The sequence below is a fragment of the Muscardinus avellanarius genome (assembly GCF_963383645.1).
Source record: "Muscardinus avellanarius genome assembly, chromosome: 6".
Taxonomy (NCBI): Eukaryota; Metazoa; Chordata; class Mammalia; order Rodentia; family Gliridae; genus Muscardinus; species Muscardinus avellanarius.
In genome coordinates, this window is record NC_137791.1 from 59,863 (window position 1) to 87,843 (window position 27,981).

The 27,981-nt window shown below is 42.3% G+C and overlaps 1 protein-coding gene across 3 annotated transcripts; it reads left to right on the forward strand.

Annotated features, from left to right (window-relative positions):
• On the forward strand, positions 1-27,621 carry CSGALNACT2 (chondroitin sulfate N-acetylgalactosaminyltransferase 2; the record flags this gene model as incomplete). 3 transcript variants are annotated; one of them, XM_080696967.1, is made up of 7 exons in its annotated part: positions 1-658; positions 4,627-4,843; positions 7,483-7,584; positions 10,618-10,796; positions 12,487-12,581; positions 18,966-19,047; positions 27,329-27,621. In XM_080696967.1, 7 exons carry the CDS (start codon positions 1-3, stop codon positions 27,619-27,621), a joined length of 1,626 nt encoding a protein of 541 aa, XP_080553093.1. The 3 variants fall into 3 exon arrangements, with proteins under 3 accessions (XP_080553093.1, XP_080553094.1, XP_080553095.1); XM_080696968.1 differs by lacking the exons at positions 12,487-12,581; positions 27,329-27,621 and having other exon boundaries at positions 18,966-19,051; XM_080696969.1 differs by lacking the exons at positions 10,618-10,796; positions 12,487-12,581; positions 27,329-27,621 and having other exon boundaries at positions 18,966-19,014.
• Positions 27,622-27,981: the final 360 nt, after the last annotated feature.

A 27,981-nucleotide genomic window follows, 5' to 3' on the forward strand; every position in this document is an offset into this window, starting at 1 on the left:
ATGTCTCGAAGAGGATCCGTACTTTCCATCCGGACCCACTGGCTGCTCTTGGGCCTTGCCTTGCTCTGCAGTTTGATACTATTTATGTACCTTCTGGAATGTGCCCCACAGACTGATGGAAACGCATCTCTTCCTGGTGTCATTGGGGAAAATTATGGGAAAGAGTATTATCAAGCCCTCCTACAGGAGCAGGAAGAACATTATCAAACCAGGGCAACCAGTCTGAAACGCCAAATTGCCCAACTAAAGCAAGAATTACAAGAAATGAGCGAGAAGATGAGAGCGATGCAAGAGAGAAAGAATGCAGGGGCTAATGGCATAAGCTACCAGGTCAACAAAGAGCAGGCACCTAGTGATCTTTTAGAATTTCTTCATTCCCAGATTGACAAGGCTGAAGTTAGTGTAGGAGCCAAGCTACCCAGTGAGTATGGAGTCATTCCCTTTGAAAGTTTCACCTTAATGAAAGTTTTCCAGTTGGAAATGGGTCTCACTCGCCATCCTGAAGAAAAGCCAGTTAGAAAAGACAAACGCGACGAATTGGTAGAAGTTATCGAAGCTGGCCTTGAAGTCATTAATAATCCTGACGAAGATGACGACCAGGAAGATGAGGATCCCCTTGGAGAGAAACTTATATTTAATGAAAATGATTTCATCGAAGGTAATATGAAAGATATGTTGTTAAAGAGTTAGGTTAGTATGACAGCACTAGTACTTATGTGACTGTCAGTCATTAACCAGTACTAAAACATTTAAGTTGTTACTTCATTCCACCAAGAAATTTTTTTTTTTTTTTGAACTGGGGGTTGAGCCCGGGGCATTCTACCTCCAAGCTACACCCCCAGCCCTATTTTTTATTCTTTATTTTGAAACAGGGCCTCACTAAGTTGCAGAGGGCCTCACTAAGCAGCTGATACTGATGCACACCTCAGATACTCCTGTCTCCGCCTCCTCAGTACTCCACCGATAATTTACAGTGATTTTTTGGAAAAAGTTATAATGAGAACCTCATAAAAATAGAGAATAAGGATCAAACAGACTAAATGCAAACCTACATGTGCAAGAATGCTAACTACTAAGGTTGAGAGGCTCTTGTGGACTGCGTCTGCACTGGCATATGTATGCTTTGCATCATCGTTTATCTGATCTTGATCCCTCACCCCTTTTCTTTCTCTTAGTACTGGAGATTGAACCTAGGGTATTCTGCCACCAGAGTGCACCTAGCCTTTTGCCATTTTTTTTTTCAGTACTGGGGATGGAAACCCTGAGCTATACTCCCAGCCCTATTTTTTTTCCTTTATTTTAAAACAGGGGCTCACTAAGTTGCAGAGGGCCTTAATAAGTATCCGAGACTGTCCTTAAACCAAGATCCTCCTGTCTCAGCCTCCCAAATGCTGAGATTACAAGCATGTGCCACCACACCTGGCATCCCCAATCCCATTTATTTATTTATTTATTTATATTTGTAGTACTGGGGGTGGAACCCAAGGGCATTCTACTTCCAAGCAACAACCCCAGCTCTATTTTTAATTATTTTGAAATAGGTTCTCACTGAGTTGCAAAGGGCCTCACTGAGTAGCTGAGGCTGGCACAGTCCTCCTGTTTCAGCCTCCCAAATCTGGGATTACAAGCATGCGCCACTACACCTGGCTTTCCTCTCTCTCCCCTTCCTTCCTTCCTTCTTGCCTTCCTTTCCTTCCTTCCTTTCCTTCTTTCTATCAATCGATCTATCTATCATCTATCTACCTTTATTTACTTTTTTTGTGGATCTGCAGATGGAACCCAGGAGCATTTGACCTCTGAGCTACACCCCAGCCATATTTTTTATTTGAAACGGGGTCTCACTAAGTTACAGAGTGCCTCACTAAGTAGCTGAGGCTGTCTGCGAACTGTGATCCTCAGGTCTCAGCCTCCTAAATGCTGTGATTATAAGTGTGTGCCACCACCCCCAGCTTATTATTTATTTATTTATTTTTTGTGGTACTGGGGGTGGAACCCAAGGGCTTTTCTACCTCTGAACTATACTCCCAGACCTATTTTATACTTTATTTGGAAATAGGTCTCCCTAAGTTGCTGAGAGCCTCACTCAGTAGCTGAGGCTGGCTTTGAACCTGTGCGATCCTCCTGTCTCAGCCTCCCAAGTGCTGGGATTATAAGTGTGGGCCTGGCTCCTTTTTATTTTTTATTTTGAAATAATCTTGCTAAATTGCTGAGGCTAACCTCTGACCTGCAATCCTCCTTTCTTAGCCTCTCAAGTACTAGGATTATAGGCATGTGCCACTGTACTCAGCTTGATGTTCCTTCTTATGTGTTCCCCCACCACCACGGCCCTAGGGATGGGATACATGGGGCTGTTGTTGTTGTTCTTTATTTGAAACAAGTACTGAGCTTACAAGGGTTCACCACTACACCTGCTCTTTTTATGTTTTTGGAAAAATGTCAACTAAGCCAGTCATGGTGGCTCACACCTATAATCTCAGTACTTAGGAGGCTGAAACAGAAGAGTTGCAGGTTCAAAGCCATCCCCAGCTACTTAGTGAGATCCTGTTTCCAAATAAATAAAATTGGGCTGGAGTTAGAGCCTGGAGGTAGAAGGTCCAGTTACCTCTCTCCCTCGAGACATTTACACATACACACACACACACACACACACACACACACACACAGAACTAAGGCTCAAAATTTGAAGACTATTTGATAAGGAAAGAAAAAAGTCTAATTTAGTGGTTTGTTGGTTATTTTCTGCTTTGGAGGAGGTAGAAGCACATGCATACCAGAACACCCAGAGGCATACAGAGTTTTGCATTTGAGGCATTAGAAAGGTAAGGAAATAACCTATTTTCCTAAAGCAGATTACAGAAAGGGCATGGGATTTTTACGATGGGACAAGACTTAAAGGTAAGGAACATTGCTATAAATTTAAGATACCTCTTGTTTGCTCAAAACAGGAATAATTATATGTTTCTAACCTGCTAGATATTTAATTGCAGGCTTAAATCCATTTTGGATATAAATATTTCTTAAAAGGTTCTGTTATGCTTGGTTGCGTATTTGGCCATGTACGCGGTCTTTGCCTTGTTGTTTCTGACCCAGATCACCACGTTCTCCCTTGTGTTCTAGGGGAGTGTGCTGAGTCCCTGGTGGCCGTCAGGCAGAGCATTGTTCTGTGCCGGGCATTTGAGCCAGTTCTCCCCGTGGACTCCTTGTTTGTGCTGTCACTTCCTGCCATCTTTTATGAATTATTTCTCTCAAAACTCTTCTAACTGTTCTTGAAGATCAGCTTTTGTCTTCTCACTCTATGTGTGTAGCTTATGGGAGAATTGAAAGCTGCAGAGGAAATAAGAGTAAGTAATGTGTGATATGTCCACATGTTAGCTTTGTCTAAAAAGAAAGGAAGCTGTGCCAGTTCTATATTTTGCAGCTTCTGCTTATGACTGTTGTTGGATACTACCACTTTCAGGGTTTTCTTTGCATGGACATATTTTGTACCTTGCTTTTCTTCTACTGTGCCACTACCTTCTCCCCTAAAATAATTACTTGTAAGCACTGAGAAGCCCCCATTCCTTCCAGACCTGAGCTCAGATGCTACTTCTTGCAGAAAGCCATCTGCAACCTCAAGTCTAAGATTGCAGTGCTTCGTATATGTGCTTGTCGCCCCTGCACTGCGGCCTCTCTAGTAGGACTTGCTCAGTACGTGGGTGGCATTGCCCGCTTCCTGGCTTCTCTCTGTTGCCACACTGTAAACCTCGGAGGTGTCCGCGTACGTCTGTGTCTTTCACCATTTTATCCCGATATGGACTGAGTAACACATACATCTATAAGTCTAGCTAACCTCTCTTGAGTGTTTCACTTAAAAATCTTATTTCCCAGTGGACTTCTGTACTTCTCTCATAAAATCATTTCATATCACTGTTTTAAAATCTATACTAATCTTTCTTTGTCTGAATTCACTCATTAAGTGTCTTTCTCACTAGACTGGTCCTCAAAACCGAGGCCATGTGGTCTCTTTACCATCAGTGATTGACATGAAGGAACTTCATTCATTTTTGGTGAACCAAACTGAGCAACAGAGAAGTTTTGGCTCTTGGACTCAGAATTCAGTATTGTTATAAGTAATTTTTTTAATGGTTACTGTAGTGATAGGCTCTTGTATTTTAAAAAGTCATGTGTAAAAAATAATAATTAGCCAGGCATGGTGGTGCACATCTGCAATCCCAGTGCTTGGGAGACAGGGACAGGCGTATTACAGGTTCAAGGACAGCCTCCACAATGTAGTGACACTTTCAGTGACACTTTTCAATGTAGTGACAATTTCAAAACCAAAGAGTACAAAGGTCTGGGAGTGCCCTGGATTTAATCCCCAGTTACCAAAAAAAGAAAAAGGAGGTAATTACTATTTGGAGCATATTTTATGAATTGAGTAATATAGCAGAGGAGTAAGCCTTTTTTAAAATCTCCTCTTTAAGGAATGGTTGTTACTGAATATACAGTGTGAATAAGTATTTTCACAAATAGATAAAAACCCTTTAGGTCTGGTTTAATACTTTTGGGTTTAGGGTAAAGTCTGTACTTCTGTTGAGCTTGTGAGCTTTGACGTGAACGTGTCTTTGTTGCTGACTCTCTCTTTAGGTTACTATCGCACTGAGAGAGATAAGGGCACGCAGTATGAACTCTTCTTTAAGAAAGCAGACCTTATGGAATACAGACATGTGAGCCTCTTCCGCCCTTTCGGACCACTCATGAAAGTGAAGAGTGAGATCGTTGACATTACTAGATCAGTCATTAACATCATCGTGCCACTGGCTGAGAGAACTGAGACATTTGCCCAGTTCATGCAGAACTTCAGGTAATGGCCAGGACCTTACAATTGGGCTAAGTTCTTATAAAAATCACATTTTGCTTAGAATTATAGAATAATTTTATAGGCTTTAAGAGATCTTTATTTTTATATAGTCTGCTTTTTCTTTTTGTTTTGGGGTGTGTGTGTGCGCATGCGGGGGCATTCTATCTACAAACTACATCTCGAGCCCTTTTATTAAGTTTTTATTTATTTATTTATTTATTTATTTATTTTTGCGGTACTGGGGATGGAACTCAGGGGCATTCTACCTCCGAGCTACATCCCCGACTCTATTTTTTATTCTTTATTTTGAAACAGGGTCTCACTAAGGGCCTCACTAAATAGTAGTAGCTGAGGCTATCTTCGAACCACGATCCTCCTGTCTCTGCCTCCCAAATGCTGGGATTACAAGCATGTACCACCACACCCGGCTGATTTATTTAATTTATTTATTCTTTTGAAACAGTCTTGCTAAGTTGCTGTGGCTGGCCTTGAACTAACAATCCTCTCATCCCAGCCTCCTGAGTACTGAGATTACAGGCATTCACCACATACCTGGCATATTCTGCTTTTTCTTAAAGCTTGTATAGTATATTGTGTTTCATGACAGTTTTAACTCTGAAGTAAATACAGGTAACAACTCTTAGAAATTAAAGTTTTGTGATACTAAGAATGGAACCCAGAAGCATTCTACCTCTGAGCTACACCCCTAGCCATGTTTTATTTTTTATATTTTGAAACAGGGTCTTACTAAGTTGCAGAGGGCCTTGCTAAGTTGGTGAGGCTGGCTGCAAGCCATTGATCCTCCTATCTCAGCCTCCCAAGTACTAAGATCACAATCCTGTGCCACCACACCAGGCTTAGAAACTGAAGTTGATGACCTTTATGTGTTAGGGCAAATTGAATGCTTAAAAATGCCTTGATGGAAACATATTTTGTATACATTAAAATTTATATGTTGTAAGTAAAATTTAAAGAATATTTTATGGAAAATAAGTCATATTTTCATGACTTTTGACAAATGTATACATTCACAAACTACCATCCCAAACAAGATAAAGAATTCTCTTGAAAATAATTTTGAGTTTTAAAATTGAAATAAATTTAGAAATATAAACCTTCATCAAAAAATGAGAGTAAGTGCTAGGCGTGGTGGTGCACACTTATAATCCCAGCATTTGGAAGGCTGAGACAGGAGGATCGTGATTTGTGGACAGCCTCAGCTATTTAGTGAGGCCCTTTGCAACTCAGTGAGACCCTTTTCAAAATAAAGAACAAGAAATTAGGCCAGGGGGTGGAGCTCAGAGGTAGGATGTACCTGGTTTTCATCCCCAGTACCACAGTAAACAAACAAACAAACAAACAAACAAATAAGTGAGTAGGTTATGCCCTCTTGGGAAGCAGAGTATGTATGGGTTTTTTTGTCATTAAATTTGAATATTTGTAAATGCTAAAGTATTAAAGTATTAGAATAATTATTTGAGAAAATATTGATTTTCTGTTTAAAATAAACAATTGCCATGTTATAATTACTTTAACATACTAGTTTCAGTAGTCTATGGTTCTAATCTTTTTTTTTCTTTTTCTTTTTTTTTTTTTTTTTTGCGGTACTGGGGATGGAACCCAGGGGCATTCTACCAAGCTACACCCCAGTCCTGATTTATTTTTTATTTTGAAACAGGTTCTTACTGAGTTGCAAAGGGCCTCACTAAGTAGCCGAGGCTGGCTGTGAACCACAGTCCTCCTGTCTCAGCTTTCCAAATGCTGGGATTGCAAGCGTGCACCACCATGCCCAGCTTGGTTCTAATTTTTTTTTTTTTTTTTTTTTTGGTTTTTTGTTTTTGCGGGTCTAGAGCTGGAACCCAGAGGCATTTGACCTCCAAGCTACACCCCCTGCCCAATTTTTTTATTCCTTATCTTGAAACAGGGTCTCACTGAGTTGTGAAGGGCCTAAGTAGCTGAGGCTGTCAGCAAACAACGATCCTCCGGTCTCAGCCTCCCGAATGCTGGGATGACAAGTGTGCGCCACCATGGCCAGCTTAATCTTTATTCTTGTTTTGAAAGGTTGGCTAACACCATTCCACAGCATGATAAATAGAGTCATACCTCTAGATGAGTTTAACTTGTTTGAAATACCTTGCTTGAGAGCTAATTACCTAAGTTATTTTTGTAATCAACTGTCTTGGAATTGCCTTCAGAGGCTATGTTATTCTTTTAAATAAGTGATCTTAGTCATGGTAAATAATTATTCTTGATAATAGTATAATTTTTGGAATTGGTTTGAGTAGAAAATAGCTTTTGAGTTTTTTTTTTTTTTGTTCTGAACTAACTAAAATTACTTCCTTGAATAGCTTATAATTTTGCTTCTGAAAACAATCCTAAAGCAGAAGTCCCAGAAATGTTTTGAGATGTGGCAGTGCGTGTTGGCCTCCTGCCCTGGACTGCTAAGAGCTGTGCTCGTGGCAGGGCTGTGTGCTTTGGCTTTGATGCCTTCACTAGTTCAGCAGTATTGGCACTTTTACGTTTATAGAACGCGTCATGTGATTTTATTCTGTGCAGTAGGGACTTATTTTGTGTGATTGTGTTGTGAATTTGTAGTGCCTCCTATGTATTCTTGACCACACTTTATTTTTCAATTCTGTTAGGGATGTTTGTATTCATCAGGACAAGATGATTCATCTCACAGTGGTGTATTTTGGTAAAGAAGGACTGTCTAAAGTCAAGTCTGCCCTAGAATCTGTCGCAAGGTTGGTGAGCCATGTCCATAGTGGAGTCTTATGTATAACACTATTTGAAGAATAAGGATTTTAGATATTTAAAGAGCCAGTAATATTGAATGGCTGCTGTACAAGTTGGCTGAGCAGGAGGGTGGTGGTGGTGGTGGTGGTAAGCTCCCCCTCTCACGTGTAGCCCTGCACACCTCCATGCCCGCGCTACTCTGCAGCAGCCTGGCATGCTCGGGTGTTCTGCTTTTCTATGTGAGGCTGCTTTCCCTTTCCCCAAGTCTAATGCTGGCATGTCGGCACCATTGTCTCCTGAGCTGTTGTCACTTTTCTGTCCTTCCATTTCCTCAAGTTCCTTCTTCTCCCTCTGTAAATGATGCTTGGGTCTCCCATATCCTAAAAACAAAACAAACAAAAACTCCGCAGGAGACACTGATATATTTCTGTCTTCTCACAGCCAACCCTCACAGAACAGCAGATCTAGAGCCTAGCAGCCCATATAGTGCCTGGTGCATAGTAGGTTCTCAGAGGTTTGAATAAATTAATTCATAATTTCTTGAAACTAAACTTTTTACTCTTTAGATCCCAGTGTTTTCTTCTCTTAAGGTGTGGGCCCAAAGATAGGGCCCAGCAGCCAAAGTCAGCCTTTCTCTGTTATCCTCCCTAGTCAAGGCTTTACATTTGACACCCTAACCAGCACTTCCTTCTTAAAGTGTTTTTATGTTTGCTAAATGTAAATATTTTGTAAACGTAAATATGTTGTAAATATTAGATTGTCTTCTCTAACCATACCAACTCCATGTCCTTTAGTTATTCCTTTACCTTTCTGCTAGTCGTGGCCATTCCCTAACAGTCCAGCTTTGGCCAGTCCCTCTTCTCTAATTGTTCACTAACATTCATTGAGTCCCAACTACTGTGTTCCAGATACACTGCTTGGGAGTCTGGCTGGGGTAGTGGGAAGAAGACTGGGCGCAGCTGTGAGTCTCTGCCCCTTCCCTGCAGGGCCTCTTACAGCCTTGATGTACATAAATACACACGGCTCGCTGTCTCCCCTCCCCACACCAGTCCGCGGTGGCCCTCTTTCAGCTCAGAGTCAGGCTACTTTCATGAGCCCCAGGCTCTGAGAGCCAGAGTCTTTCACTCATGTTTACCTGTAATCACCTCTGGCGAGTGACTTCATACTTACCACAGGACCTTTCCTCTGTCCCTGCCTTGCTACTGCCCCACCTTGTGCCAGTCCGCCTCCCTCTGTCATCCCTCCCTCTTCCCCTCCTTACTGGTCTTCACTCTACTAAATACCAAGCACCTGTCCTGGTATTGCTGAAGTTGTCCTTGTGTTGTCAAGACTCAACTGTGGCAAATGTTAGAAACTTGAGCTTGCTTAAGGAACATGGGAACAGCATTGGAGAGTCTTGGATACCTCCCAGAAGTAAAAGGGACGTTACAGCCGAATCTGGAGAAGAAAGACCCTTGGGGTCTCAGGGCCTGGAACCCCAGCATTCTCTTGTCATCGTCCTGCCTGTTTCTCTGCATGTTGACTTCATTCTCCTGTTGCAGACTGGCTTCTTCCACATGGTGAGGGATGTGGCTGTTGGTGGCTCTGGGCTCACATCTCAGCTTTGTCATCAGAGAGGAAAGAGCTTTCTCCCAGCTCCAGTTGAGATAATCCCAAGGAAGGACATTTCCCCAATCTTGAGCCAGTCGCTCTGGCCAGGTGGGGTGGGGGTTTTGTGATTGGCCCCACTTGAGCCTGGTCCCCATTCCCAGAAAATGACATGGTTGGGGTGGGCAGAGTGAGGGGTGTTCTGTGACCAGCGCTTACTCCTGGTGCGGGGCATGCGAGTGGTACTGGTCAGTTTCCACACAAGAGGGAAGAGGTTTACATGCCGTAGGTGGGGAGAAGAGCCCTGGGCGCAGAGCCCACTCCACACTGGAGCCTCTGCTTGCATCTCCATCACTCCTGCTGTGCCGTTGTAAGAGGGTCTTCCTCACTTGCTCCTGTTGTTGATCCAGCTGAATTCTAGTGCCTGGGTTCTCCAGTTGAGTGACAGGCACCTGGAGGGCTTACGGAAACATCTGGCTCCACCCTTTGCCTCTGAGCCATTGTCTGGGTGGGGCTGAGAATGTGCGTCTCCTCTGGTGCTGTGAGTTTGGAGGCTTCAGTGTGAGAACAAGTGGTCCAGCAGAAGAGTCCCCCTTGCCCCGAGGGTACTGACCACTCTCTTCAGCCTGGCATGAAAGGCGCTCCTGGCCTGATCTCTCCTGTTGGTCCCCATCTGATTGGCCCGACGCCTGAGTGCTCTCTAAAATGCTCTCTACTTTCTCACCTCTTTGCTTTTGAGAATGACTTTACATTCATGGCACTGAATTCAGGATTTTCACCCAGGCATAACTTACGTTCCATTTCTCATATCTTCTCTAACAACTCCAGATATAAGTGATCTCCCCCCGACACACACAACTGCTGTTCATCCATTCATTCAGCAAATATTTATTAAACTCCTATCCTGAAGAGCACTGTGTGCATAGTAACAAACAAAACAAAATCCTTGCTCCATGGAATAGGCAGACATTCAAACAAACTATCTGGTGACAGAAAGAAAGGAAGATAGAGATGAAAGCTGGGGGAGAGAACAGAGATGCAAGAGTGGAAGATGGGGCTGCTTCCCGTGTGGCATCGGAATTGTACCTCTGATGAGGGGCGTTTGTGCAAAGACCTGAAGCACACCAGGAAAACTCTCTTTATGCAGACTGCATTGATTACCAAACATCATGGCTCTTTTTCCATGTGTATTTATCTCCCCAATAGATTTTTAATATCTTGAGGAACAGTGGCCGTGCGGTAACTTTTTAAGTCTTATGTTGCTAGCACATTTCCTCAACTGTGATGCTTAGTGAATATCTGTCCCTGGTGATGATCAAACACATGAAGCCAATGTGAATGTGGAACCAACATGATAAAATATTTAAAGCATAAAACATAGTTTGTAAGTTCTCTTGAAGGAAAAGCGTTGTTAAAGTGGGATTTACCATTTGCTGTATGTGCTTTCCTCATAGTGAGTCTAATTTTCACAATTACACCTTGGTCTCACTGAATGAAGAATTTAACCGTGGACGAGGACTAAATGTGGGTGCCCGAGCTTGGGACAAGGGAGAGGTCTTGATGTTTTTCTGTGATGTTGATATATATTTCTCAGCCGAATTCCTTAACAGCTGCCGATTAAATGCTGAGCCAGGTGCGTAAAACGTCAATAGACGAGCTGAGTACGGAGTTGAGAACAGTGTTAGCATGTCCTATGTTTTGAATCAGGTTAATTTGAGGGGAAGAAAATTTTACTTACGCCCTAGAATGTTTTTTCTTAAGTTATATTAGGAATAATTTAGCTGGAATACTGAGTAAGAACTTGAAAATCTGACCCTGTGAAGCAAATATCTTTTGTTCTTTTGGAACCGAATTCCAATGGCTACATTTGAAGCAAAATAAAGAAGCCAAAGAAATAGATGTCCAGAAATTGATGGGGAGAAAGCAACTCAGGTCAGAAAGAGAGCCACACAGATGATGTGGAGTTGTGAGAGTCAGGTGTTCAGCCTCAAGCAGACAGTGTCCACTCTCTGCTGTATACTCACACACACACACTCACACGCATGTGCACCCTGATGCAGAGGGCTAGACAACAGGCGGGGACTCCAGATTATGCACTTTGGGGAGATTTGCTATACTTTGCCATATGACTTGGATTTTTTTGAAAATGAATGAGCAAATGGCAGTAATATAAATCAAATTTAATTTTAAATATAAAATGTATTTCTATATTAAAGATTCTCAACAGGAGAAATACAGCGTATAACATGGGGACTGCAGTAACTATGTATTATACTTGAAATGCTAAGAAATGTTCTTACCAAAAAATAATAAGAAGTAGATGAGAGATAATCACCATGAGTTAATCAATCCACAGATATGAACACACTGTGCACCGTACATACATTTTCATTTGCCAATTAAATAATTTTTAAATGAAAGAATCACAGTATATTTTTGTGTTGAACTCTGCACCTTAGCAAACGACTAATTTCTTATTGATCATGTTTGACCAGAGACAGTTGTCAGTGGCTGAGAGCCTAGTGAGTACATGTGGGTGAGGTTTGTTTTTGTTACTCTAGACAGCATGAAGCCCGAAACACAGAAGCAGAAGGAGACATATTTGTTCAGTATAAAAGAAATATTTTTATATCCAGAAATAGATTTGCCTCTCCACCCTAAATGGGTGTGAATGAAGGAGTTGTGAGTCTCTGCTAGGGTTGTGAAAAGGCTGCCAGGTCACTCCAGAGCTCCAGGAGGGCCACTGTCCACTGAGGGGGGATAGACTCGTTCTTCAGGGTCCTGTAAGTGCCATCAGTTTGAACACTAATATCAGGGGTCTTCTGGAAGGGCCAATACATCAGATGTTTCTAACCATTATCTTCCCAACTTCTTTGTATTTACTGTTTTTAATGAATCTGTTTGAAGGGTAGATTTAACAGAAATTTCTAGATGTTTCTCCAAGGTTAATCTACATCTGTTGATGTTTATGGAATGAAGTCACTAGTATTAGATGGCTAAATCTAAAGAATAGCTGGGAGAATACCTTCATGTGCCTCCCTAGAGTCAAAGGGAATCGACCTGAAGCCCCCTGAAGGTTTTTTCTCTATTCTTCTGCAGAGTATAGTTTTATAGCCTTACCTTCTGATATGCTGCAATAGCGTCATCATGGTCATCAAATCAACATAATATTCTGTAGCTTGAATATTGGTAAAATACAGTATTACTAAGACAAAATTATCATAGGTGATTTTAAAAGGACCTTAATAAAGCCTCAGTAGATATAGTAATGAAGATTCATTTTATAGCTTCCTTGTATAATATAAATGTATATATATTTATAGGTAAAAAGGTGTTTTACCCTGTGGTGTTCAGTCTTTACAATCCTGCCATTGTTTATGCCAACCAGGATGTGCCGCCTCCTGTGGAACAGCAGCTGGTGAGTCGTCGTCTCCTCCTCCTCCTCCTCTTCCTTCTTGTTTTTGTACTGGGAGCATTCCATATCCAAGCTACACCCCCAGCTCTTTTTTATTTTTTGCTTACAACACAGTCTCACTAGGTTGTTGACAATCCCTAAGTTGCTGGGGTTGGTCTCAAACCTGTGATCCTCCTATCTCAGCCTCCCAACACTGGGATTACAGGCATTAGCCACCAAGCCTGGTGACACTTTTTACACTGTTGAATATGTTTGTTTAGGTAGAAAGCAAAGTTAAAATTAAAACAAGGTTAGGATAAACATTTCCATATTATCTCTCACACTCGCAACAAAATCCTTTTACATTTTTTTACTTCAAAACTAAGTGATAGCTCGAAGGTTGAATGCCCCCGAGTTCCATCCCCAGACCGGGGGGAAAAAAAAATTAAATCTATTCTTTCAGATTAAGAATAATATACTACAGGAAATTAGATAGAAAATTATAGAATGAGCCGGGCATGGTGGCACACGCTCATAATCCCTGCGCTTGGGAGACGGAGACAGGAGGATCGCACAGGTTCGAAGCCAGCCTCAGCAGGCTTAAGAGACCCTGTTTCCAAATAAAATATAAAAAATAGGTCTGGGAGTGTAGCCCGGAGGTAGAAGTGGTAGGGGTAACATTCAGACCACAGTCCATCCCCAGTACGACCAAAAAAAAAAAAAAAAAAAAAAAAGAAAAGAAAATTATAGAATGAGACTACCATATATCAAAACTTAAACTTATTGTCAAACTATACCTACATAAGCTTTTTTTTTTTTTTTTCTGGTAGTACTGGAGGTAAAACCCAGGGGCATTCTACCTCCATGCTACACCCCCAGCACTATTTTATTTCTTATTTTGAAACAGGATCTCACTAAATTGCTGGGGGTCTCACTAAATTGTTGTGGCTGGTCTTGAACCTGTAATCCTTCTGTCTCAGCCTCCCAAGTTCTGGAATTACTAGCGTGCACCACCATGCCTGGCTTATGTAAGCTTTTTAAAATTTTTAGATAAACTTATTCTTTTGAAATAAAGTTAGGCTTAGGGAGAAGTTGAGAATTCCTATACTCGATCCAGTTTTCCTTAATGTTACATCTTACATAACCTGTTTCATTTGTTCTCAAAATTAAGAAATTAACACTGGCAAGTTACTGCTAGAAACACTGTAGCTTTTGTTAGAATTTCTCAATTGCATTTATTATACTATTTTAATGTTAACATTAAGAAAGTAGAAACAAATATGCTAAGAAGTCAATTTAAATAAAAACTTCAAGGAAACCAGAAGGAAAGAAATTAGCGGGACAGAAATTAACGAAGTAAAAATAGGTTGACAAATATAGGAACTTATTGTTTATGTGAAAAGATAATTTTTTAAAACTCATAAATTGGGCAGATTTGAAGTAAAATGGGAAACACAGCCACATGTAGTGGCACATACCTGAAATCCCAGTACTTGGGAGGCCAAGACAGGAGGATTGTAGGTTCAGGGCCAGCCTCAGCAATCAAGTGAAACCCTCAGCAACTTAGTGAGACCCTGTTTCAAAATAAAAAATAAAAAGGGCTGGATGTATAGTTCAGAGATAGAATACCCCTGGTTTCAATCTCCAGAATAAAAAAAAAAAAAGGGAGGAAACCACAACATTGAAAATGAAAATATGATGCCAGGTGTGATGGCGCATGCTTGTAATCCCAGCATTTGGGTGGTTGAGACAGGAGGACCCAGGTTTGTGGCCAGCCTCAGCTACTTAGAAAGGCCCTTTGTAACTCTGTGAGACCCTGCTTCAAAATAGAGTAGGAGCCAGGCGTGGTGGCGCACGCTTGTAATCCCAGCATTCGGGAGGCTGAGACTGGAGGACCGCGGTTCACGGACAACCTCAGCTACTTAGTGAGGCCCTCTGCAACTCAGTGAGACCCGGTTTCAAAATAAAGAATAAAAAATAGGGCAGGGGGTGTAGCTCGGAGGTCAAATGCCCCTGGGTTCCATCCCCAGACCCCCCCCTCACAAAAAAAATAATAATAAAATAGGACTGGGGGTGTTGCTCGGAGGTAGAATGTCCCTGGGTTCCATCCCCAGTATCACAAAAAATAAAAGAAATGAAAATATAATTTGAGAGAAATCAATTTTATGTAGTAAGTTTAAAATATTCTATATAAAAGGAAATATTTGAGAATTTATAAAATATCAAGACAACTTGTTAGTATTATATAAATAAAAGAGGTGGAAGCTTTGAAAAATCTAAGAGCCTTTTAAAAAATTAGAACAGTTATCAAAAAACTACCTTGTAGGTGCAAAAACATAATGTTTTATTGATGAGTTTTTCCAAACTTTCAAACAGTAATTTTAATGCCTTAAAATTACCTAAGCTAGCTGGGCATGGTGGCACACGCTTGTAATCCCTGCGCTTGGGAGGCAGAGACAGGAGGATTGGGCAGGTTTGAAGCCAGCTGTGCTGGCTTAAGAGACCCTGTTTACAAATAAAAATATAAGGTCTGGGAGTGTAGCCCAGAGGTAGAGGGCTTCCAGGAACCCCAGTACCGCAAAAAAAAAAAAAAAATTACCTAAGCGATTTCATGGAGCCAGCATTATCTTTATACAAACACCTTACAGAGCTTGAGAGCTGGAGTTACACACACACACCCCCTCCACCTCGTCTGTGGCAAAGTGGCAGACTGAGCTCCGACATCTACCTTATCTGATACCCCAAATTTTTTAAAAATGAATTATTGTGGTGCGTGCTTATAATACCAGTCACTCAGATGGATGAAACAGGAGAATCACAAGTTCAAGGCCCGTCTCAGCAACCTAGTAAGATCCTGTCTCAAATATAATTAAACAGCCAGGCGTGGTGGCGCACGCTTGTCATCCCAGCATTCGGGAGGCTGAGATAAGGATCATAGTTCAAGGACAGCCTCAGCTACTTAGTGAGGCCCTCTGCAACTCAGTGAGACCTGGTTTCAAAATAAAGAATAAAAAATAAGGCAGGGGGTGTAGCTCAGAGGTTGAATGCCCCTGGTTTCCATCCTCAGACTCGCAAAAAAAAAAAAATATATATATATATATATATATATATATATATATATATAAATATATATATATATTATATATATATATATAAAATTTAGCAGGTTTAATGATGTGACTCTGTGGTAGAGCGCCTCTGGCTTCAGTCCGCAATATAATAGAAAGAGAGACAGACAGGCATTAGTATTGAGAAATGAGAGACGCCATCAGTAGACATAGTTTAGAGCAATTTCTCTCAGGTGGCAACAGTTGGCATAGCATTGCTGGAGGAGAGAGCAGCCAGAACATGGTCACGAGAACAGTGAATGAAGATGAGTCTCCTGGGTGTCCTCCAGGCTCCTGGCAGACAGGGAGTGGAGAGAGCCTGGACCAGTTGAGCAGCAGCATCACAGGAGCTACGCTCAGACTACAGCAGTGTGTTTGGTCTCTACAGCAGAGAGGCAGATCAGGGTGGATAGGAGCCCCTAGACTCCAGAGATGCGCTACCAGGGGCACATTCTTCCAGGAACCACCTTCTGCCCTACTCTGCTCTTACTGGAGAAGGCCATGACAATCATGGCTGAGAGCTACGGATTTTTGAAAAGTAATTTTGAAACAAGTAGCAATTAACCAAGATGCACCAAACATTTCAGGAAACTAATACTATGAAATCTTAATAAACAGAAAATTTAACATGTGCAAATATGAATACATGTTGAAAATAGCCTTAAAATAAACATATATTTGGGGTAATTTGAGAAAACATTAAAAATCTTACAGTCTTCTTTTTTTATTTATTTAGTTTTTAGCAGCACTGGGGATAGAACCCAGGAGCATTTTACTTCGAAGCTACACCCCAGCCTCATTTTATATTCTTTATTTGAAATAGGGTCTCACTGAGTTGCAAAGGGCCTAAGTAGCTGAAGCTGTTTACAAACCATGATCTTCCTGTCTCAGCCTCCCAAATGCAGGGATTATAAGCATGTGCCACCATGCCTGGCTTACAGTTTTATTTTATGATTTGTTGGGAAAAGAATCAGAACTTGGAGGCTGGATGTGGTGGTGCAGGCTTGTAATCCCAGCCTTTAGGAGGCTGAGACATGGAGGATCGAGGTTCATGGCCAGCCTTGGCTACTTAATTGCAAGTCAGTAGACCGGGTTTCAAAATAAAGATAAAAAATAGGGCTGGGGATGTAACTCGGAGGTAGAATGCCCCTGGGTTTAATGCCTAGTACCACAAAATGTAAAATAAAAAAGAAAGAAAGGAGGGAAGGTCTTTCTGCTAAGGGGCTGTTAGAGGAACCTTCAGATGGCAGGCAGGAGCAGCCAAACAGTGCCTGAGGCAGGTCACTCCAGTAGAAGGGACAGCTGTGGAGTCTCCTGAGGTGGCTGGACCACAGCCAACAGGCAAGGCGCAGGAGGCCAGCCCAGTCTGTGAGGCCGAGGAGGCGTTTGGATTGTATGTGAGTGCAGAGCGCACTTGGAGGGAGAACAGACTGCAGTGCCCGTGGGAAGCAGCCACTTGGCCTCTTGCAGTGAACAGGGAGCAGACTGGCCTGGGTGGGGTATAACTAGAGAGAGCTTCGGGTCTGATTGGGAGGCTGAACTGGCAGAGGATGCCGATGGCTCAGATGCCGGGACCAGGAGAGCTGAGAGAGGACAAAGAAGGACTTGAGCTGGAGCCACAGTGGCGTGTGTTGCCCGCTAGACACCCAGGGTGCGCGTGTCACCAGGTGGCTTTGTGGGCCTGCTGTTCCGGGAGGGACTGAGGCTGGAGACTCACGTGATTCTAAGGACAGATGAGGCAATGCAATGAAATACTGACAGGACGAAGCTGCGTTCCTTCTGCTTTCCTCAGTAAAAGCGTGTGGCTTTAAAAATCAGATAAAACGAATGAGGCCTTTCCCCAGTCTGGTACTATTTGAAGAATTTTCATAGAAACTAAGCTACAAGGTCATTGTATTTATAAAATCAAAATTGGTGTTAAGTAAAGATGTGGAAGTGGATGTTTTACTTTTTTTGTATGAAGTATATCTTTTAACTAAAGAGATAAGACTACCAGAGTCTTGGTTCTTCCACCAAAATTTTGCTCCTAAAATTCACTTACTTATTCTTTAACACATATTTATGGAAAGTTTACATGTGCCTGGCACTGTCATGGATACTAGGGACTACTATAGCAATAATCAGAAGCTATGAAAGTCCCATCCTTGAGTAGCTTTACATTCTAGAAGAGGTAACGCACACCTCATCTACCAGCCCACCCTAAGCCTAGCCCTTGGACTGCCTGGTTCATTTTGTTTTCCAACTGGTTCTCCCATTCCACACAACAGCATTTTCAGACTGTCCCCACTCTTGTAAATATTAGTCTCTCCTGCTTAAACATGCCCACCTCTCTGCGCAGAGCCTGCCTCACTGACCTCCTCAGAGAAGCCTGCTGTGCCAGCTGCAAAGGGTTCTTCTCTGTCACATTCTTCCCCAGCCTGACGCATATCAACCACCTGAAATGTGCATGTGTTTATTTGCCTTTTGTTTTTTGTCTCTACTTGGACTTTAATAGGGACAGCTTCTTTTTAAGGCTGTTTTCCCTCATAGTAGAAAGGGACTTGGCAGTTCTAAGCTTTGTATCTGTATCCTACACCAGGGATTAGCAGCCTTTTTCTGAAAACAGCCAGATAGGAAAATTTAGGTTTTGTAAGCCATAGACTCCTACTGTAACTACTCAACTCCACCGCTGTAAATAAAATTATTTAAAAGTGGGCAGCAGGCCACAGTTAGCCCACGGCCATAGAAAAAGAGGGAGTGTCTTTTCTAGTGGCTCTTTAGAAGCCCTTGTTTTCCCAAGTTCCCAACAACCTCCCTTGTAAGTCGTTGGACTGATTTTTGTCCACTGTCTCACTAGTGTAGAGTCACTCAGAAGGTACCAGGTGACAAGAGCTTCCTAAAGCTTGGGGGCTACCTGGGGGCAGATAATTCCCAGAACAGAACAGTACCAATCAGGAGGGGGCAGGGAGAAGAGGTGCTGGGTAGGACCTGAACAAGCTCTGCATGGAGTGGGCCGTGGAGCGTCAGTGTGTGCTTGTAGAACACTTATTCTCCTGGAATGTATGCCCTTGAGGACAGGACCACACTGCTGGACTTACTGACCTCACCTCACACCTGGCTTCAGTTAGATTGCAAGTGGTAAAAAAATCCTTTGCTTATGCAGATGACTATTTTTTTGTTTTTATATACATTTAATAAGTGCATGTGATCCATTATTAATCACAGAAATAAAGTATCTTTTGGAAAATAACTGGTTTCAATGTTGATTAAAACTTCTAGTTTTTAAGGGATTAAATTGAATTTTTTTCTTTTTTAACTTAAGGTTCACAAAAAGGATTCTGGTTTTTGGCGAGATTTTGGCTTTGGAATGACTTGTCAGTATCGATCAGATTTCCTGACCATTGGTAAATAAACCTTACATTTACGTATTTGCTGTAGACCTTGAGTGTTCTTCTGTTAAATAAAGAGTATCTGGGGTTACATCTGGAGAAATAAAAGGCAAAATGAGCTTATAATTAATGTCTTTGATTAGCAGAAATGAGGTCATAAAGATAATAGGATAATGATATTTACTACTTTCTTTAAAACACAACTAGTTTTTTAAAACACATACTTGGAGTGCTCTTACAAAAGATCGTTGTGCTGTTATGCGCCAGGGTTTTTACAGCTGCGAGTAATGCTGGGTTATCTAGTCTAAGGACTTTTATTTTTTTTTTTTAGAGATGAAGTTCTTTTCATTTGTTTGCTAAACTGTTATCAAAATTCCAGTATTTAAGACAAAGGAAAAAAGAGCTTCTCTTTTAGTTCAGATTTGAAGTGGGAGAGGGAGAGTTGGAGTCACTGACTTAGTTGTCCACCCCCTCGATCCCAAAGATGTGGTAAGGAATCTGGCTTAATCCACCCCATTTTCAGTCTTAGTCACAAAAAAGAAAAATGTCAGAATGTTCAGTAAAGCAAGTTGAAACTAAATTCCATTTCTCATGATTCATTGAGAGGCTTCCTTTCAACAGCATAGTAAAAGTCATAGAATAGCCGGGTGTGGTGGCACACATTTGTAATCCCTGCACTTGGGAGGCAGAGACAGGAGGATCAGGTTTGCAGGGAGGCGGAGACAGGAGACGTAGGTTTGAAGCCAGCCTTGCTGACTTAAGAGACCTTGTTTTAAAAAAAAAAAAAAAAACTATATATATATAAAATAGGTCTGGGAGTATAGCCCAGAGGTAGAAGGGTTTCCAGGAACACCAATACCACCAAAGAGAAAAAAGTCATAGAATATATCTTATTGCCAACGTGGTGGCGCATGCTTGTAATCCCCGTGCTTGGGAGGCAGAGACAGGAGGATCACGCTGGTTTGAAGCCAGCCTCACTGGCTTAAGAGATCCTGTTTCCAAATAAAAATATAAAATAGGTCTGGGAGTGTAACCTGGAGGTAGAAGGGTTTCCAGGAACCCCAGTACCACCGGAAAAAAAAAAAAAAAAGGAATATATCTTATGCACATTCCAGATAAATGTTACATTTATATTTATAATAAACCATTTGTTTCGGAAATCCCCCTACCCATTATCACCACCACACAAAGAAATCTCCTGCCAATTAGCAGTCCCACCATTCCTCCTCTCCCATAAACTAGGCATCTGCTAATCTGCTTCCTACCAATCTGTCTTGAGCGTTTGATGTAAATGTAGTTGTCCAGTGATAAAAGGTCACAGACAGTATATGACGTGTTCAAACGCTGTCCACGTGGTAGCATGCGTGAGCGCTTTGTTCCTTTCCATGGCCAGCTGATGTTCCACCATATGGTTAGGCCACATTTTGTCTAATCTGTAAGTTGATATTCAGGGTTTTTTCGTCTTTGGGGCTATTATGAATTGTACTGTTATGAACATTTATATATATTCTTTTGTATAGACATAGGTTTTTGCTTCTCTTAGGTACTTACCTAGGAGTACATTGCTGGGTCACATTCTGTGTCTAACCTTTTGAGGCATTGTCATGGTGTTTCCAAAGTGGCTGTGGGTCCCAGTATTTCCACATTCTCATTCATTACACACTATGATCTTTGTTTATAGCAAATACATGATGGCTAAGGTTGTTGGTCATTTTTCCATGTGCTTACTGGCCATTTAAATATCTTGTGTAGTGAAATGTCTGTCTATGGTTGTAGGGATTTTTTGGAATATGTACATTAATATTCTCATCACATTTGTAAAGCGTCACCCATTATTTCCTTATGTGTTTTTCTACTTCAGTCTCGCTGTGTTCTCCTTGTGCTCCTCTTGTAGATGTGGCAAGGTTGATGAGTGCACTCAGTACTACCCTCACTCTCTGAGGCCTTGTTCATTTTCTTGATTCTTTTTTCACTCCACTCATCACATCGCATACCCTACTAATCTGTCTTTAAGTTGTCTGAGTCTTTTTGTAGTTCAAATCTGTTACGTTGCTCTAATGCATTTTTCATTGCAGCTATTGTACCTTTTAACTCCAGAGTTCGACGGGCGTGGTGGTGCACGCTTGTAATCCCCACGCTTGGGAGGCTGAGACAGGAGGATCGCACGGGTTCGAAGCCAGCCTCAGCTACTTAGTGAGGCTCTCAGCAACTTAGTGAGACCCTGTTTCCAAATAAAATATAAAAAAGGTCTGGGAGCAGAGCCCGGAGGCAGAAAGCCTCTGGGTTCCACCCCCAGTGCCACTAAAAAATAAAAAATAACTCCAGAATTTCCAGTACAATTTCTCTTTAGTAATTTTCTTTCTTTTATTCTTTCATTTATTTATTTATTTTGTGGGTATGGGGGTGGAACCCAGGGGCATTTGACCTCCAAGCTACACCCCCTGCCCTCTTTTTTTATCCTTTATTTAGAAACAGGGTCTAAGTTGCAGAGGGCCTCACTAAGTAGCTGAGGCTGTCCACAAACCGCAGTCTTCCCAAATGCTGGGATTACAAGTGTGTGCCACCACGCCTGGTGCAGTAATTTTCTTTATTTTATGAGATATTGTCTTGTGTTCTGTTACATCTTTTTACTTATTTATTTATTTTTGACGTACTGGGGATGGAATCTAGGGGCATTCTACCTCAGAGCTACACCTCACCCCTATTTTTTATTTTTTATTTTATTTATTTTTTGGGGGTGGTGGTACTGGGGTTCCTGGAAGCCCTTCTACCTCTGGACTACACTCCCAGACCTATTTTTATATATATTTTTTGTTTGGAAACAGGGTCTCTTAAGCCAGCACGGCTGGCTTCTAACCTGCGCAATTCTCCTGTCTCTGCCTCCCAAGCATGGGGATTACAAGCATGCGTCACCACGCCGGGCAATTATTTTTTTAAACAGAGTCTCACTGAGTTTCAAAGAGCCTCACTAAGTAGTAGCTGAGGCTGCCCTTGAACTACGATCCTCCTGTCTCAGCCTTCCAAATGCTGGGATTACAAGCCTGTGCCACCACGCCCTGCTCACACTCTGTCACTTCTTTAATCATTAGTGTGTGTGTGTGTGTGTGTGTGTGTGTGTGTGTGTGTGTGTGTGTGGCACTGGGGAGTGAACCCAGAGACATTCTACCTCTGAACTAAACCCCCAGCCTGATTTTATTTCTTATTTGGAAACAGGGTCTCATTAAGTTGCGAAGGGCCTTGCTAAATTGTTGAGGCTGGCTTCAAACCTGCAATCATCCTGTTTCATCCTCCCAAGTACTGGAATTACAAGCATGTGCCACCACACCCAGTTGAATTAATTATTTTTGATGCTTTAAATATATTTGTAATGAACTAAGTGAGACCCTGTTTCAAAGGGCCTGGCATGGTGGTTCACACTTGTAATCCCTGTGCTTGGGAGGTGGAAACAGGAGGATCACGCATGTTCAAAGCCAGCCACACTGGCTTAAGAGACCCTGTTTCCAAATTAAAAAAAAAAAAATAGGTCTGGGAGCATAGCCCGAGGTAGAAGGGTTTCCAGGAACCCCAGTACCAATATATGGAGCTTGGAGGTAGAATGCCCCCTGGGTTCAATCTCCAGTAGCAACAAAAAATAAAAATAAACTCTAATGTCTGCTTTGGAATCTTTGTTTTTATTTTGTTTTGCTTTGTTTTGTTTTTAATGGTACTGGTGATTGAACCTGGGGATATTCTACCTTTGAGCTATACCCCATACCTATTTATTTTTTTATTTTGAAATAGGGTCTCATTAAGTTGTGGAGGGCCTTACCAAGTTGCTGAGGCTGGCCTCAAACCTGTGATCTTCCTGTCTCAGCCTCTCAAGTACTGGGATTACAGGCCCGCATCACCATACCCGGCTATCTTTGTCTCTAAAAGGGAACATCTGGGTGGGGTAGAGGGGTGATCACATCTTCCTGTTTCTTTGCTTTGTAATTTACCTTTTGAAATTGGACATTTTAGGAACTGTATTGTGCAACTCTGGATGGTGATTTCCCCCATACCCAGGCTTGTTGTTGGTTTTCCTTCCTTATTTATTTATTGCTCTGGCTGGACTGTTTATTGAGCCCCTTCTCCACCCCCAGCACTATGAAAGCTCTGATATCCCTCCTTAGGGCATGTGCAGTCTTCCTGCGGTGGACCTGGAATTAACAGGGTTCTTGGTCTCTTTCCATGACTGTTGATATCTCTCTCAACTGTTAGGGTTCACCTACTGACTAATCACTGTCTTGTTTTTGACAACACTCAGGAACATTAATTGCTCCACAATTTGACCAGATTAAATTGGGTTTCTTTTCAGGAGTTGTTTTGTTTTTGGTGCTAGGGATTCTTTTTTGGGGGGGAGGGGGCAGTACTGGGGCATTTTAACCCCAAGCTACATCCCAGCCCAATTTTTTTTATTCTTTATTTTAGGACAAGGTCTCACTAAGTTGCAGAGGGCCTCACTAAGTAGCTGAAGCTGGCCGTGAACCTGCAATTCTCCTGTCTCAGCTTTCCAAGTACCAGGATTACAAGCGTGTGACACCACTCCTGGCAGGCACTCTACTTCTGAGCTGTACCCCTAACCCTATTTTATTTTTTATCTGAAAACAGTCTCGCTAAGTTGCTGAGAGCCTCACTAAGTTGCTGAGTCTGGGTTTGAACCAGCGATCCTCCTGTCTCAGCTTGCCAAATACTGGTATTATCAGGGATAGTTTTTAAAGCAACTCTTTGAGGTTGGCTTGGACCCCAGAAGGGATTTTCCTAGCTGTCTATCTCCCTGGCTCTCTGGGAGACGAACTAGCCTGTAGTTCCAAGAGGGGTCTCTCTGGCTGTCTTTCTCCCTGGTCCTGTGGTAGACTAGCTGGCTTGTGCATCCACAAAGGCTCTTCCTAGTTCTCTTTTTCTCTGATCCTCTAGCAGACTAGCTGGCCTGTAGTTGAGCTTATTACCTTCATTGAGTTACCACCCTCTTAATTGTTTACAACAAAAAACGTCATTATGTTCAACAGCACCCTTAGGGTTAAACTTCTCTACACCTTGTTTCAAATAGTTCCTTTGGAACCATTTAATTGTATGAACTTCCTCCTCCCTTGGGATGAGTTTCTGAGTGTTTGCTCAGGAGCCAGGGACAGGGACAGTAGCAGACTAATCCTAAAACAGAATGACACGCCTACTTTATTATGAGTCCAGGCTGGGTAGGGGCAGTAAAACCCACTTCCTCCCTGCCTGCCTGCTGTAGAGCTCCACCTAGTGGGCTGGACTGGCAAGGAAGAAAGCAACACTGCTTTTCCCTGAAGCCCTTGCCGCCGTCTTCATTTTGTCTCCTATTGGTTTTCCCTCGTGCATGTTACAGCTTTTGTAATTGTCTCACAGTTGCTGGATAGTCTACTCCTTTATTTTCTATCTTTTTTCTCTTTGCTTTTCAGTTTGGGAAGTTTCCATTGTCATAGCCTCAAGCACAGTGAGCCTTTTCTTCAACCAAGCCCCATCTAGAATAAGCCCATCAGAGGTGTTCTTCATTTCTGTTACAGTCTTTATGATCTCTGCCATTCTTTTCGAATTCCTTCTCATAATTTTCTTTTTGTCTATGTAACCCATCTTACATGTCGTCTCCATTCTGATTTAGAGTCTTTAACATATGACCCAATGTTGGTTTACATTCCCAGCCTGATACTTCCAACATCTTTCTGAAACTGGCTCTAGTGATTACTTTATCTTCCAGGTGTTTTTTGCTGGGCTTAATGTACTGGTGGAAAGCCCCTGGGTTCAAGCCCAAGCACACCTCCCCCACCCACAGGAACTGCAGTCAGTAGGCTTTTAGTAAAACGGAGGGAGGTGTGGCAGGAGGGCTGACATAGACACTGTGGTTGGGTCTCAGTGTTGCAGTGGCTATGAATGTCACACATCCTTCATAGCCCCTCCTTTCCTCAAGGACAGGATGGCTAGAATGGGCTAGAATTGGGTATTCCCTTCTCCCAGATCAGCTGGGCTCTGATTAAACAGTTTTCCTGGGTTTTGGCCACATGAATAATTCTTTGGCATATTTCAAAATGTCTAGCTTTCCCCCATCCCCTTCCCAGGGAATGCTGGAATGATCTACAAAGATGGAGTAGCCTCGGGTGCAGTAGGGGAATGTTGACTAAAAATAAGGAGAAGTGCTGAGTAATTTATTTTTCTGAAGAGGGGGCAGTGAGTAAGTTTAAGACTTTGTGCCGAGCGTGGTGGCGCACGCTTGTAATCCCAGCATTCAGGAGGCTGAAACCTGGAGGATCGCGGTTCGCGGACAGCCTCAGCTACTCAGTGAGGCCCTCTGCAACTCAGTGAGACCCAGTTTCAAAATAAAGAATAAAAACTAGGGCAAGGGGTGTAGCTTGGAGGTCGAATGCCTCTGGGTTCCATCCCCAGACCCGCAAAAAAAAAAAAAAAAAAAAAAAGACTTTGTATTAGAGGATCTTTCTTTTAAAAAAAAATTTTTTTTATTGGTGCATTATAGTCATACTTTTTTTTGTAGTACTAGGGATGGAACCCAGGGACATTCTACTTTGAGCTACACCCCAACCCTGTCCTATTTTTTATTCTTTATTTTGAGATAGGGTCTCACTGATTTGCAAAGGACCTCACTAAGTAGCTGAGCCTGGAGGAAAACCGCAATCCTCCTGTCATAGCCTCCCAAATGCTGGGATTACAAGCGTGCCCACCACACCCAGCTAGTCATACTTTTTTTTTTTTTTTTTTTTTTTTGGGCGGGTTTGGGGATGGAACCCAGAGACATTTGACCTCCAAGCTACTCCCACTGCCCAATTTTTTATTCTTTATTTTGAAACAGGATCTCACTGAGTTGCAGAGGGCCTCACTAAGTAGCTGAGGCTGGCCGCAAACTGCGATCCTCCTGCCTCAGCCTCCCGAATGCTGGGATGACAAGTGTGCGCCACCACACCCGGCTCTAGTCATATATCTTAATGGGGTACAAGATGGTGGAGGCACACATGCACACATCACTTATTTATCCCTTTCCTAGTTCCCACCCCGTTCCTTCCCCCTCTCTCCTTCTCATGTTTGGCTTAGTGATTGATTGTGTGTGGGGGGTTACTGGGGCTCCTGGAAGCCCTTCTACCTCCAGGTTATACTCCCAGACCTATTTTATACCTTTTTTTTTTTTTTTTTTTTTTTTTGGCGGGTCTGGGGATGGAACCCAGGGACATTTGACCTCCGAGCTACACCCCCTGCCCTATTTTTTATTCTTTATTTTGAAATCGGATCTCACTGAGTTGCAGAGGGCCTCACTAAGTAGCTGAGGCTGGCTTCGAACCTGCGCGATCCTCCTGTCTCAGCCTCCCAAGTGCGGGGATTACAAGCGTGCGCCACCACGCCCGGCTAGTGATTGATTTTTATATGTTTGTGAATGTACATTAGGTACTTTTCTTCCTCTCTCCATCCCCTTCAGTTAGGTTGCTTTATTTGTTCATCTCTGGTTTCTCCTTTGTCTTCCTTTGGTCTTCACTATGAGGACTTGGTAAAGCCCCTAGAGTTTAACTCCTATGAGTAAAACCTTCACAAGTGAAAGGGTGTCTCTGGGGTTTTTACTCTCAAACTTGTCTATACTGAGCCTCTAGCAATCTGGCAGTTACAGAGATTTCTTTTTCTGTAACTTGTGATTCTTTGTGCCTGCCTGTCCGTCTTCCCAAACTGGGTACAAAGTTTTGTCTCTGACCCCACTCCTCTGAGTGAGATTTAAGAGGAATTATTGATTTTTCAGTTTGTTCAGGTTTTTACTTGTAAGGACAGAATGATGATTTTCAGGCTCTTTAAATGCCAAACCAAAGACCATTTATTTTCAATACCCTATGTCATCTAATATTGGAAAAGCTTATTCATATCCACAAGGAAGAAAAGCTGAGATGTATCATAGCATTTAGTAGAACTATAACTGTCTCCATTTGGCCCTTCCTTATGTTTTCTCCTCTGGGAAGTTTTCTGTATCCCAGAAAAAGTTGTATTTCAAAGAATAGGAAAAGAAAACATTATAAAATATTAATGGTGTTAAGAATATAGGTGATTAATATTTACTTCTCTTTTATTTGACTTTCTGTAAAAAGTTTACAAAGTGTTCTCAAATGTTTAACTTCATTTCGTTACTCTTAGCAACTGAACTTGAGCTCCTGGAATGTAGGAGAATGCCATGCCCTCTCATCTGAAGCAGAACACTTAAATTTCTGTGGTGTTTGCTTGTGCTCTGGCTGGTAGGCAGTTACTTACAGTGTCCATTTTGATCACACAGGTGGATTTGACATGGAAGTAAAAGGTTGGGGTGGAGAAGATGTCCATCTTTATCGAAAATATTTACATGGTGACCTTATCGTGATCCGGACTCCAGTTCCTGGTCTTTTCCACCTTTGGCATGAAAAGCACTGTGTGGATGAGCTGACCCCTGAGCAGTACCGCATGTGTATCCAGTCCAAAGCCATGAATGAAGCTTCTCACTCCCACCTGGGAATGATGGTCTTCAGGGAGGAAATAGAGAGGCACCTTCATAAACAGGCATACAGGACAAACAGCGAGCCTGTCGGCTAGCAACGTCTTCAGCACACCACAGTCTGAACCTAAACTAGCACTACTGGTTTAGCCTTAATTCTAATTCCAGATGCTGTGCCTCTTCCAGAGAAGACATGTTCATTTATCTTTCTTTGTGTATGTGTGTGTGGAGGGGTTGAACCCAGGGACATTCTACCTCCGAGCTCCACACCCAGGCCTACTTCTTATTCTTTATTTTTGAAACAGGTTCACACCAAGTTGTAGCGAGTCCAAGTAGCTGAGGCTGTCTATGAACCTGTGATCCTCTGTCTCGGCCTCCCAAGTATCGAAATTACCAGCGTGTGCCACCACGCCCAGCTGACATGTTCATTTTTCATGCTCTAACAGTAATTTAGCAAT